Below are 14257 nucleotides of genomic sequence, written 5' to 3'. Positions count from 1 at the left end.
TCATTGTATGGTGGGTTTTTTTTATAGTTGCTTTATGGCAGTGTTATGGCCCCCATACATTTGCTACGGATCGTAGCGATGGTACTGTAAACGCCGATCCACCGGTCTTCGATGTTCCGCCATCCGTTGCAGGATCTGTGAAATTCTACATGTTAAATTTCACTGATCTGCCAATCACGATCATTTTTTGATTGTGATCGGCATATCTGTGAAATCCAACATGTTTTTGAATTCAGCAATCCTGCGATGCCGGGTTGCAGGATCGCTACATCGCGACGATCCATCGCAGATGTATGGGGGCCTTTACTCGGCCTCAAGTGTCAAGTACCCACCCACCAGGTCATGTTGAGGATTTCTGTCTGTGGAAGCAGATGGGATGATTACTGACCCATCAAAATAGATTACCTGTGCATGATGCAAGACATGCACAAAAAACGGCCAGTTATTGGTACTTGAGTTTTGGAATTGAGAATCCCAGTTTATATTGAAATCCAGTGTTTTTATATTCCCCTTCAGTATTATATATCGGTCATTGGGATGTACTCTGTGTTGCATATGAGTGACTGTGATGGTTTTTCTTTTATGGCGTAATCTATTTCTATTCAAGGAAAAAGGAGGAACCACTGCACTAGCCAGTAGAAATTCAAAAAGGACCCCAATATTAAATTAATGAAACAAAAGATCATTTATATAATGTGTGGGTGTGCTGCCACTAACAATATGGAAGACCATATGTATCAAATTCTAGAGACATTTTAAAGAAGAAATTGTACAATGTGGTGCACAAATGAGAATAATAACTTTTTAATATTTAACCATAAGAAAAAATACAAAAGTTGTGAAGAATAAATGATAAAAGTGAAAATTAAAAAATGTTGCTGGCACACCATATGCTGCTTACTTATAATGGTTTATTATATATTATAATTATTTCAATTCCTCATCAATGATTCACGTGTAAGGAGTATGTATAGACTGAAAAATGTCTGGTGTTTACCTCGTAAATTGTGTGTGTATGTATATATGTGTATGTATATGTATATGTATGTATATATATATATATATATATATATATATATATATATATATATATATATTGATAGGATCACTGGTAAAGTGGTCTGTGACGGGGACATTTATCCCAGATTCCTGTCCTATGTGTTTAAAATCCCCAGGAGAAAGTCTGCAGTGTAGCAGGCTTGAGTCTCGGCTTTTTGAAAAGCCGGTTTGGGACCTGGGGGTTGTGGGTGAGAGGAGAGGGAGGGCTCCACCCACGGCCACTCCAGGTTTTGGTTCTCGCAGCCTGGTAACAGGTTGTTAGGGTTTCCACCTGAGAGTGGCCAATATAAGCCTAGTGTGTTGAGGGCTGATTGTCTCACCTGGGAGAGCAGACAGGGAGTTTGCTCAGAGACTCTTGAAAACCTAACTGTAAGTGTTGTGCTGTGCTTTTGTTGCTGGTGAGGGCATTAGGCCCTGCCAGGTTCTGGTAGTGAGGGAACTACCTGTGAAGTTAGTGCCCCGACAGGGCTAGGATTTACGTTTGTTTTCTTTGTGTTATTTCTGACATTGCACAATAAAGACTGGCGCCGACCAGCTTGTACTTGCATCCAGTCTGGCGTACTGTTTCCTTGCTGCTGTGTGTGAAAGGAAGGAGTCCTCTACCCAGGAGAGGGACCCCCTAACCTAACTGTCACAATATGGTGGAGAATGCGGGCACCCACACACACTGAAGTTGCAGCAAGAGGAAAACTTTCCATTTAAAAATTAAAGGGACAGACACCCAATTTGTGAGTGTGGAAATAACACTGTGTCCTTGGAGTCCCATAGAGGAGGCGTCAGCCAATGCTCAGAGGCAAGGTTCAGCTTCCAACCTACACCCCAGGACAAAATGGAGGACATTATTAAGGCCTTGCTCCAAGCTACAGCAGCTCAGCAGGAAACAGGAGATCCTAACTCGCTTGGGAGTCACCACCTTTGTTCGTGCCCAACGGGTCCACCGCTGGGAGTTCCATATGGACAAGCCTCCACGTTCACAGATGCATGACCTCGTCCATCTGTCCTCAAAATGGCTACAGCCCGAGACGCTGACGGGACCACAGATCGTGGAAAGGGTCGTGATGGACCGGTACCTGCGATCATTACCCGCGACTCTGCGCAAGTGGGTGAGCCATGCAGACCCTAAATCCGCGGACCAGTTGGTCGAGCTAGTGGAGAGGTACGTGGCGGCTGAGGAGTATGCCCACCAAGCCCCGATGGCGCCCCGGCGAACTCCCACCGACACTGATAAGACTGTTCCAGGGGAGAAGGGTGCTGGGCGGTGGAATGTACCTAAGACTGAGGGTGTAGAACCTGGAGACAGGCCTGCCAGGCCAGGAAGGTTCTTGCCCCGTAAACGACTAGACATTAATATGATTCAGTGTTTCCGGTGTGGTGACTTCGGCCATATTTCCGCTAATTGTTCACTTACAACTGAACCTATGCAATGTGATACTGCTCATGTCTACCGCAGGGGGTCTTTCTTTGCACAGACAGCCTGTACGGCTGACCGGCAGGCTGAGACTGATAAGCACATGTGTGTACTCACTGTAGATGGTAACCGAGTAGAGGCACTGTTAGACTCTGGGAGCTTGGTGACACTTATAAAAGCTGAGCTGGTGAACCCCATGAGGCGTAAGGGGAAAACTGTTGGTGTGACCTGCATACATGGGGATACTAGATATTATGTTAATGCAGAGGTGAACATCGAGACACCATGTGGTTCTGCTATAGTTTCTGTGGGTTTGGTGCATGGTCTGGTGTACGATGCAATATTGGGGAGAGACTTTGCTCACTTCTGGAAGTTGTGGGAAAGCCGTTTTGTTCCAGAGGTGAACAACCCCGATCCATTTGAGAAGGTTGTCGATGTAGTGGAGGAGGGAGTTTCTTCTGAGTCAGAGTTATTCCCTTTTTCTACTATGATTGGCGAACTAGAGAATGCGGAGCGTGACGGTGGTCCGCCAACTGATGTGCCTCCTATTGAGGTGGGAAGTGTTGTTGGGCCAGGTGATCGTCTGCCTGATTTAGAGGTCAGAAGAGAGGTCTTTGCCGTAGAGCATTTGAATGACCCTACTTTGGCAAAAGCCAGGGAGAATGTAAAAGTATTTGATGGTAAACCCGTAGACCCTGATAGTCCTTTGTCCTAACCCCACATGGTAATGTGTCAGGATTTGTTATATCAGGTGACTAAGAAGGGGGAAGATGTTGTGGAACAACTAATAGTTCCCAAAGCCTACAGAAGAACAGTGTTGGATCTGGCCCATGGTCATATAACGGCAGGCCATCTAGGGGTAGAGAAAACCACTGAGTGAATAATGCAGAGGTTTTTCTGGCCCGGGCTTCATAAAGAGGTATCTGACTTTTGCGCATCCTGCCCTGAGTGTCAGTATCATGCTCCCAGAACACATTTTAAGGGTCCACTAGTTCCAGTGCCTATTATAGAGGTGCCGATGGTAAGAGAGCACCTGGAACCGGCTCAACAGGCACGGCAGAGGGTATACAACCGCAATGCTCGGTTACGCAGCTTTGCTCCTGGGGACAGAGTGTTAGTGTTGGTTCCCACTGTGGAAAATAAACTTTTGGCTAAATGGCAAGGGCCCTTTGAAATCTTAGAAAGAGTGGGGCAGGTCAATTACAAAGTTTACCAGCCGGGGAAAAGAAAGCCGGAACAGATATACCATATAAATCTGTTAAAGCCCTGGAAAGATAGAACGGTACTGTCGGCCGTCCGAGTCCCTCCAGTAAATCCAGGGCCCTTAGTTCCCGAAGTGACAGTGGCAAAAGCCCTGTCGGCAATTCAACAACGAGAGGTCAAGGAGTTTCTGGTCAGAAATAGGGTGCTGTTCTCTGACGTACCTGGGAGGACCTCGGTCGTTAAACATGACATCATCACTGACCCAGGGGTTAAAGTTAATCTAAAGCCCTATAGGTTACCAGAAGCACCATACCAAGAGCATCGGTGTCGAAAGAAATTAAAAATATGCTGGAGTTGGGGGTTATTGAAGTATCACATAGTGAGTGGTCAAGTCCCATTGTGTTGATTCCAGAGCCCGACGGGAGTGTGCGTTTCTGCAATGACTTCCGAAAGTTGAACAGTGTTTTCAAAATTCGATGCCTACCCGGTGCCACAGTGGAGAAGGAGGCGTTGGCCATAAAGTGGGCGTTAGAGGCTCTCAGGTACTACTTGGTTGGTAGAAAGTTCAAATTGATCACTGACCATGCCCCTTTGAAGTGGATGTCCGAAAATAAGGACAGTAATGCGAGAATTACGAGATGGTTCTTGGCGTTACAAACTTTTAAATTTTCAGTGGAACACATGCCAGGAGGGCCTGTTGTCTAAAGCAGACGCGTTGTCACGCATTCATTGTTTGGGGTTTTCAGTTGTTCCGCCCCATAGGTCGAAACAAAGGGGGGGGATATGTGATAGGATCACTGGTAAAGTGGTCTGTGACAGGGACATTTATCCCAGATTCCTGTCCTATGTGTTTAAAATCCCCAGGAGAAAGTCTGCAGTGTAGCAGGCTTGAGTCTCGGCTTTTTGAAAAACCGGTTTGGGACCTGGGGGTTGTGGGTGAGAGGAGAGGGAGGGCTCCACCCACGGCCACTCCAGGTTTTGGTTCTCGCAGCCTGGTAACAGGTTGTTAGGGTTTCCACCTGAGAGTGGCCAATATAAGCCTAGTGTGTTGAGGGCTGATTGTCTCACCTGGGAGAGCAGACAGGGAGTTTGCTCAAAGACACTTGAAAACCTAACTGTAAAGCTGGCCACACACTAGACCAACTTACATCCAACCAGCCAACTGAAAGCAAATGACAATCAGCAATTTGCTCCCAATTTGCTCTTAGTCATAAATAATGAACGTTTTCCAAATCATACAGTAAATACTTTTTTTTTTTTTTTTTTTTAAATGATTGCCCATATAATATACCTATAACTAGTAAAGGGACCCAGCATATGCCAGGTCACCTCAGTCTATACCCCTCCCCCACTGTCTGGCCCTGCCCCCTGCGGTCTGGCGCTTGTCCTGTCCTCCCCCCGCGCTATGCTCCATCCTTTCCACCACCCCTTCCTGCTTTCTGGTCCTCTGCTCTCATACTTACCAAGTTCCCGGCTCTTCTCCTAGGTTTGTCCCGTCTTCCTTACATTCGGAGCAGTTGGGGTTTGTGCACCTGTTTCACCCTAGGAACTATGGGGGGAGAGACGTCCTGACGTCTCTCCTCTCCCAACAGACGGAATTGGTATGATTTACCGCCGGACGCATGTCCGGTGGTTGAAATCCCGACAGCGGCTGCCCGACATGGATGAAAATCTCGATCGTCCTAAGGTAAGTACTGACTAACCTAATTCCCTCCCTAAGGGGTGCCTAACCATAACCTCCCCCCAGTGCCAAACCCTAATCCCCCCCTCTCAGTGTCTAAACCTAACCCGCCCATCCCCGCCGCCTAAACCTAAGTCCCCCCGAGGGGTGCCTAACCCCAACGCCCCCTTCCCCTAGCCTAAACCTAATTCCCCCCCCCCCCCCGGGAACCCTAAACGGCTATCCGCGCCCGGCATCCCTTTGATTAGGATGCCGGGCGCCGGTCTCCCGGCATTGGTAAAATGACAGGCGTCTAGATTTAGACGCCTGTCATTTAACCCTCGCCGGGATTAAGCAGTCGGGAAGCCGGCTGTCGGGATTAGGTCTGCTGGCTTCCCGACTTCATACCCAACAGACACTGCAGCACCTGGTTGTGAGGCAGAATCTGCAATAGTGACAAACCGGCTGCCGCATCAGAGTAAGAGCCGGGCGCCGCACACTGCACTTTTATTAATATTTATGGCAGCAGGCACCCAGCATACATTGATTGTGGTGGGCGGCCGGTTCTGCCCTCAGGGCTGTTGCGCTCTGTGCGGTGGCTCCGGCCACATATTATCAACCTTACAAAAGGGGACGGGTGTAGGTGTTCCCCAAAGCAATCATAATAGCTATCATTTATCTAGTATATTTTATAAAATGATAGCGAGAAGCTGATTGGTTGCTATGGGCAGCACCTCCACCTGCTGTCCCCTTTAGAAAGGGTGATATATCTCCCACCTAGGGCTGAGTGCTGAACACAGCGGCCACCACACTCACTGGCACAGAGACGACGACAGCAGCAAAAATAGAGGATTGTAACTCCGCCCAGCGTCCCTCTGACGTCACCTGACCCGCCCTCCCCCACCGCCATTGGTCACCTGATAAGCGCAACGTATTTCTCACAATGGCACCGCCCACTTGACCAATCAGAAAAGGGTTGCTGTGCTGCCCTGTCCTTTGTCATCCAATCAGAAGCGGCGCACCTGACAAGGTCCGTCAATCAGCCGGGCATCCTTCACGCACTTTTTTTTCTATGCCCGGTGCTGGTGGCAGAGCAGAGTGCAGTGTGTGCACCTTGGCGGCGGGGTGAGCCCGGCGGCCTGCGGGGCAGACGCGATGTGACGGGGTTCGGTGCCTGAAACGCTCATTCTTGTCTGAGGCAGCTCCGGAGCCGGGAGTGTCAACATCTGCCCTGTGAGAGGTGAGTGAGGGGGGAGCCCGGGGGTACGTGGTGTGGTACAGCTCAGCTAGGCGAGAGGGGACTCCCACTTCCTGGAGAGGGCACAGTCCGGAGTTACTAATGGGCGAAATCACACACAGCAGTGACTCAGGCTCTGTCACCTTCTAGCTGTCCCTCATACACATGGTCCTCCTACCTGTCACTGGGTTATTATATTTATTATTTTATATAATAATATTTTGTGTGTCCTGGGTCTGCAGATTATGAAGTGTGTATGTATGCTTGGAGATATATATATATATATATATATATATATATATATATATATATATATATATATATATATATATTATAATATAATTTTATTAGCATTATCGTCAAGGTGCCCCGATACTTTGGTATCTGACTGGCTGCAAATTGTGGGTACAACTGCTCCGTAAAACAGTAGTCCCCGCGATCCCTTTAGTTACTGGCAGCAGAACTTTACACTGCAGTGTTGATTAGGGAGCATGTGTGGACTGAGGGACTGATTCAGCAGTGAGCACAAATGCGATTATGGACGCACATGGAGTGTCTGTTTGCTATCGTGCATGTGTATAAGACACACTGGGGTCAGTCCTATTCCATGTGAAGGGTGCGAGTTGCCGCTGCAATAGCGTTAAAATGCCGGCAACACACCTCGCAGCCTGCTCTGAGGCCCTATTTGCTCAATTTTGCACGGCCCTTGTCCCATTGACTTGCACCCGCGAGTACATTGCGTACCATTGGATTGGCCCCACTGTACGAGTGCATTGCGATTACGGACGCACAGTGGAATCCATTGGAAAGTGAGTGACAGGCTGTCAGCGTCGGGGGTTGGTCAGAAAAACGCAGGCGTGTCTGTCCGTTTCGACACCGTTTCACAGGCGTGAATAAATTAGCCACTGCTATTCCATACGCAGCATGAGACCTCTCTGCGTGCGAGGAAAGTGTCTGCGGCTGGTCAGACCGGTATGCAGTCGGGAAGCCAGCGGACTTAATCACGACAGCCAGCTTCCTGACTGCTTTATCCCGGCGAGGGTTAAATAACAGGCATCTAAATCTAGACGCCTGTCATTTTACCGACGCTGGGAGACCGGCGCACGGCATCCCGATCGAAGTGATGCTGGGCGCCGCTGCGGACAGCCGCGGGGGGGGGGAGGGCTAGGTTTAGGGCTCCCAGGGGGGGGAATTAGGGTTAGGTACCCCCCAGGAGGTTAGGTTTAGGCTAGGGGGAGGGAGGGTTAGGGCTAGGCACCCCCGGGGTGGATTTAGGATTAGGCACCCCCTCGGGGGACTTAGGTTTAGGTGGCGGGGAAGGGGGGGTTAGGGTTAGGTACTGGGGGGGAAGGTTAGGGTTAGGCACCCTAAAGGAGGGTTAGGGGGTTAGAAATAGGTTAGCTAATACTTACCTTCGACGATCGGGATTTCCTCCTCTGCCGGCCTTCTGTTGTCGGGATTCCAACCGCCGGGCAGGGGTCTGGCGGTAAATCATACTGATTCCATCAGACCTGTTGTAAATGCTGCGTGACTGGCCGATGTGCGTCGATGGTACCGATGTTTACGCAGAAGATTGTTTCTTGTAGCTGGAAGGATGTTGAGGTGTTACAGGGCACCCACTAGGTCAGAGAGTTCCAAACGCGGTCCTCAAGGCACCCCAACAGTCCATGTACCTCATTCAATTTGATTTAACCACCTGTGCTCAACCAGGGGTATCTCGAAAACCTGAGCTGTAGGGGTGCCTTGAGGGCTGCGTTTGGGAACCTCCGCACTAGGATATCTGCTCCTTCTTATAGCTCAGTGCTATGGAGCAGACTAGGAACTGCAGACCAATTGTTACATAAGTGGGTGGAGTCATGCACAGCGCTGTGGGTGGTGGTAGTGATTCACATGATTTATGCACCATCAGAAGCCATGCTTTTACATGGAGAGGGGGGGTTCTGGGCAACAGGAACCCCCCAAAGTGCACCCATTACTGGATTATGCTCCTTTTACTTCATTAGTTCTTGACAGTACTTTTTTTGACTAGGTAAGAACCCCCCCACGGCACAACCAAAATAGCTGGATTCTTGCATGAAATCTATTTTACCAATAGCGAGTCAAACACTTGTGGCTCCCCTCTACTTTCTCTATGGCAGGGGTAGGGAACCTTTTTTCTGCTGAGGGCCATTTTGATATATATAACATTATTCGTGGGCCCAGTGCAGGCCATGACCCTCCGTGTGACATCACATGGTGGTGGGTCCACAATCTCCAGTGATTTATAGCAATTCGTGGAGCATCCTGAGGATGCTTCAGGGAGCTGTAAGAGCAGCAGTGTGACCATCTGAAGCGTCCGAAGGACGCTGCAGGCGGCACTGCTGCATAGATTCCAGCTGCCAGATGCCATTTTAGGCACCCTTCTAGCCAGATGAGGCTAGCAGAAAAAAAGCTTAGAGGGCCATACCAAATGACTCCGGGGGCCTTATACGGCCCCCGGGCCTGAGATTTCCCATCCCTGCTCTAGGGGGTGGTGTGGCCACATCCCTTTTAGAAGCTACCTCTTAGGAAGGAGTGAAAGAGGACTTTGGGTAAATTCCAGCAGAACTCTAGAATAAAACGTGATCACCAGTGTTTTCTGCATGAGAAATGGCGTGGGTCATAAGACTTGGCCTGATGGTATGCCAGACTGTGATGTTGCACATTAACACATCCTGTACTAGGTAAAAGTAAGACGAAAACTACTAAAGTAAGCAAAGTAAAAATAGATTCATAAAGTAAAATAATAACCCTTTTACATAGACATTTTCAGTATGACCCAGTAATGCACCTAACACGTACACATGTATGGTATTCCTGCAAACATTAGAAGTCACAGAATTCAATCGCTTGTGTTAAATTAATTTCACAAAAGGCAAGAATAGCAAAAAAGCCTATTTTTTTTTTTTGTTACCTTCTATACTCCCTATATATTGCCCAATAAATAAAAATGTTTGACTATGGTAGAAAGAAAACCCTGAATGTCCTACTGAGTTATCATTTTCTGTGGTCTCTGTATGAACAAATGGGTCTTTTATGGAAAACTGTTAATATCAGTCATTTATACTCTAATTAGCTTGTCCTGCCACTGGTATAGTATGTTTATGGCCCAGGGATACCACAGAGAATCAGAAGGGATAATAGAGCAAGAATATAGTTCTGACACTATATCTATACTCAGCTAATGTCTCTCATTAACACATTTAATGATAAAGAAGCTCTATGACCGTACTGGATCGGTATGAATGACCGCCGGCCATATGCCCGGCGGTTCAAATCCCAACAGCAGAAGACCGGCAGGCATCCAAATCCCAATCGGTAAATAACTGCTATCTAACCCTAAAGCCTCCCTTAGGGGTGCCTAACCCTAAATGAGCCCCCCCCCCCTCTCTTAGTGCCTAACTTTCCTCTAAGTGCCTAAACCTAAGCCCCCTGTTCACACAGCCTAAGTCTACCGGGGGGGTTTCCTAACCTTAACCCCCCTTTCCCTAGTCTAACCCTTCCGGGGGGGTGCCTAACCCTAAGTCCCCCCAGGCCGCTGTCCGCGTTTGCCGCCCGGCTTACCTTCGTTCAGTATGTCGGGCTCCCGGCGTTGGTAAAATGAGTCCCGACGCCTGTCATTAGACCCCTTCCGGTATTAAACAGTTTGGAAGCTGGCAGTCGGCATTTCGATCGTCGGCATCCTGACTGCATCCCGACCGTACACCTCTTGCCTACATGTGGAAGCAGCGGCTTTGTGGGCTGAGGCGCTGAGTAGGTGACTAGTACTATTTTCACTTTCAATCCAAAGCCAGGGCTCTGACACTGCTTTTTCCCAGGTTATACCCCTTTTACACCAAACAAATAACCCGGGTTATTGCCAGGTCAATCCAGGTTGAGGCTCTGTGTGAAGGCCTCCCAAAAACATAACCCGGGTCGATTTACCGGGCAATCTTACTCTGGTTGAGAGCAGGGTTGAAAACGGGTTGTTCCCGGGTCATGAGGCAGTGTAAACGGGTGCTACCCTGCTTATTTGACCTGGCTAGCTCCAAAAGATGCTGATTGGAGCTTCTGGGGCATCGGCAGATGATGTCATTTGTCAGTGCCCTGCAGAGAGAGACTCACATGAAGCCATCGCTTGCCTGCCTAACCTCCTGCACCACAGCAGCCTGACCAGCAGCCACAAAAGCAGGCAGGCACACAGCCTGCCACAGCCAGAACTGCAGCCTGACCAGCAGCCACAAATGCAGGCTGATACACAGCCTGCCACAGCCAGAACAGCAACCTGTAGCAATGCTGTAAGCAGTCCCCACCCCTCTCTTTTTTGTTGTCTTTTGTGACCATCTTTGTCAGACCTTAAAACAGACCATTTTTAATGACTTCTATAGAGAAAAGCAGGGATTACCCGGTTTCAGTGTAAACAGAGCAAACCCGGGAATAACCCGGGATGAGTTGCAGTGTAAACTGGGTCTGAAGCCGAGTTCGACCCGGGATTGACCAGTGTTCAAATTCCAGGGTCGGACGCGGGATTTTGGTGTAAAAGCAGTATTATTGAACACTGGTTGGACCTGGGTCACAGTTCCTATAACCCTTTCACACTGCAGCTTGGTCCCATGTTATTCCCGGGTCGATGCCTTTCACACAGAACCTGTGGCAGCCCTGCAAAATTAACTTTTTTGGGGGGCACACAAAGTTGAGGTAATAAAGTGGTGGATGACTGCTCCACAGCCACCAATCAGCTAATTTTAGTGATTTGACCCGGGTTGCACCTTTTAACATCGCAGGACCCAGGACGGTGACCAGGGTTGAGGCCCCAGCAATTTGGACCCGGGTGGACCTTTTCATACAGAGAAAGGACCCGGCTAGCCCTGGCAATATCCTGGGTCCAAACCTCCTATGTGAAAGGGGTATTTAAAAACAAAATTTGAACATCTGTGTCATTCATTAAGCACGTTTTATCAATCCTCATAGCCACGTTCGTGACTAACAGAACAAACTGCAGGTGCTGTTTTACTGAGATGAGGACAAAATTAATTTGAAGTATCCCATTAGTAAATCTGGCTTTTACGCAGGATATGACCATCCAAATTAGCCTTTATGCCCTGATCATGTAGTGTAAATGGAAAGATTACTTGATGTTGTCCCACTCTCTCTGCCCTATTTAAACATGTTTTCAATCCTTGAGACCAAACAAAGTACAAGTAATCCCTTCCATGATGCGTCTCTGAAGCCAAGTGAGAAATCTTTTATGCACCAAGTTTACCGAAGATCTGGAAGTTATTACAGAAGCATGCAGAGAGATGTAGCCCCTGCTTTTCCCACCCCCTTCAGCTCCAATGGTCGTTCCCAGCAGCCCAGATGTGTCATGCACACATGCTTTCAATTTAGGTAGCTATGGCTAATTATATGGAGAAGAATATCATCTTGGGGAACTATGTAAAAAATAGCAGGGTGTCCATACCGTGCCTTCCATTTCTCAAGTATAGTGGCTCCTGCTTTGAGAATGATCAGAAATACTGTAGCTGGAGAGATCACATCAGACTTTTGGGATATTTAGCCTAGAGCTAGGGGTGAAAAATTGATTATCACAATATGTCTGTTATGGTTGGTATGATTGGAATTTTTTTTGTTGTTCAATTATTTCTGCACCTAACAAACATTTTAGTTAGATTAATTGCATTGCTTTTGTTTTATTTTTTTCTTTCCCTCTGAGCCCAAGTTCTTGGGACAGTGCACCCTCCGGGTCCAGCTGCTTTTTCTTGAGAAGTGGGCTGTACTTGACGTTGTTCACAGTGATTACTGTAACCATAGCACCCTGCATGATGACACGTCACTGTAGCCCTTTAATAAAAAAATGGGTGGTTGGGCTATGCTGTTGCCTTTGGACCTCCCCTTTGGGATCCCCCAAAAAGTATGCCATTCCGTGTTGTATTGCATGTGTCCCTAATTCCTTAAAAGAAAATTATTTCCATGGAAGCCTCTACCAAATGTAGATATCATTTCATAAATGGGGGAGGCTCTATAAATCTTTCTGAAGCTAATGTTTGTATGCAGATGTGATGTAATCCATAGCACCCATAAGACATTTTCTAATTTTGCAAACAGAGCTAAAAGATGGGGGAAGTTGTGAATATAGCACTGTGTTTATATAAGCCCGAGATAGTCTTACATTGTGCTTGGAATAACAAATGTGCAACCGTTTTCTTTTAACAGACTTATGCTCTGTAGAGGACTTAAACGCAAGTTTTATGATTGTAAGGAGACCATGACTGACTTTCCTTGTGCCTATGAATCCAACCGAAATATGCCATACAGTCATCAAAGGCAGCTGGTGCTGAGCATGTGCCTGAACAAATTGCAAGGCTATAAAATGCTGGCTGAGCCTAACCTGCACCGATCTGTTCTCATAGCCAATACAGTGCGTCAAATTCAGGAGGAAACGAGGCAGGAGGCTAACCAGCTGCCGGGAATTGTGGGTAATGACCTTACCTCCAACAGCTTCCTGTATTCAGGAAGCGACTCCTTGGAGAGCTGTTTAAATTTGCCTTTTGGAATAAACACAGACTTCACTAGAGGCTCCTGGCCCATTGAGAATCCGGCGGACAACCTGATGGACGTTACAGACGATGACATGTCTTCTGCCATCTCATCAATACTCAAGGATCTAGACTTTGTCGAGGACATCAGCCCATCTCCGGCCCTGGGTCCTGCTGTGGAAGACCTGCCAAAACCTATAGAAAATGGATTCAAAATGGAAAAACCGGACACAAGAGGAGCAGAATGCGTGTTTGGTTCCTTTGAACTTACAAGTTCTACCAGTTATTTAAAGGACTTATCGGTGGATGATATTTTTGATGATATTGATACTTCTATGTATGACTCAGATTTTAGCTTTTCCTCCTTAATTACACCAAGAATGCAGCCTGCTGCCGAAGAGCCCCTCAAACTGTATACTCTGTGCAATAATTCGTCCAGCAACACCTTGCAGGTCTGTAGGACAGATTTGAATGACTTGGACCACATCATGGAGATTTTAGTTGGTTCCTGACATCGTGTTCACTACCAACCATTATTTGTATGCATCTAAATGCCGATTTATGCGGTTTTGAAGGGGCGATGTGGTTAAAATCTTAACTATTGATAGTAAGCGCAATTTGATATTCCTCTTGCACAAATGATCAACTTTTTTCTTTGGACTGGATAGAAATAAAATAAATCTCATACATATATATTATAAGTTGTAAATCACTTATGGGATCCCAAACTGCCTAGCAACAGACTCCTACAGTATTAATGCATATTCTTTGAACTGGAAGTTTTAAAGAAATATGTGATCTTATTTACCAAAACAGCTATTTTTGTATTCCTTACAATGTTTCTGAACTTTTTCATGTGGTACAATAACCTACAAGAGCCAATAGGGTCCCTTCTTGTATATAGCGGACGCTACCTCTGTTAAGACAAAGTGCAAAAACCTACTCTTGTGCTGTACATGGATTTTATTTTTATGGGCTGGTTTAGTATTTTTAGTAGACCTTTTCCAAATTAATATTGTGCGTTTTTGATTATTCTCTTCGCTTATGTTTAGCGTATAGATTTTTTTTTTGTAAGAATGATTTCAGTTATTATAATATTTTATCATTCTTCATTGTGGCTCAGTCATTGGTTTATTTTTAAGTGCATGTTGTCTACA

At 47.0% G+C, this 14257-nt stretch overlaps 1 protein-coding gene across 1 annotated transcript; it reads left to right on the top strand.

Annotated features, from left to right (window-relative positions):
- The first annotated feature begins 6344 nt into the window (after positions 1–6344).
- LOC148522771 (SERTA domain-containing protein 2-like) lies at positions 6345–13793 on the top strand. Its single transcript, XM_088473752.1, has 2 exons — positions 6345–6570; positions 12778–13793. The coding sequence occupies exon 2, from the start codon at positions 12782–12784 to the stop codon at positions 13610–13612; it is 831 nt and encodes a 276-aa protein (XP_088329878.1). The 5' UTR covers positions 6345–6570; positions 12778–12781; the 3' UTR covers positions 13613–13793.
- Positions 13794–14257: the final 464 nt, after the last annotated feature.

This window comes from Taudactylus pleione, unplaced genomic scaffold, assembly GCF_031769625.1.
Source record: "Taudactylus pleione unplaced genomic scaffold, aTauple2 ptg000139l, whole genome shotgun sequence".
NCBI classification, from domain to species: Eukaryota; Metazoa; Chordata; class Amphibia; order Anura; family Myobatrachidae; genus Taudactylus; species Taudactylus pleione.
This window is presented reverse-complemented; position numbering and strand designations above follow the sequence as displayed.

What these genes read in the sequence shown, in the direction of transcription:
- LOC148522771 (XM_088473752.1), top strand. Translation starts at nt 12,782, where the DNA reads ATGCTCTGTAGAGGACTTAAACGCAAGTTTTATGATTGTAAGGAGACC.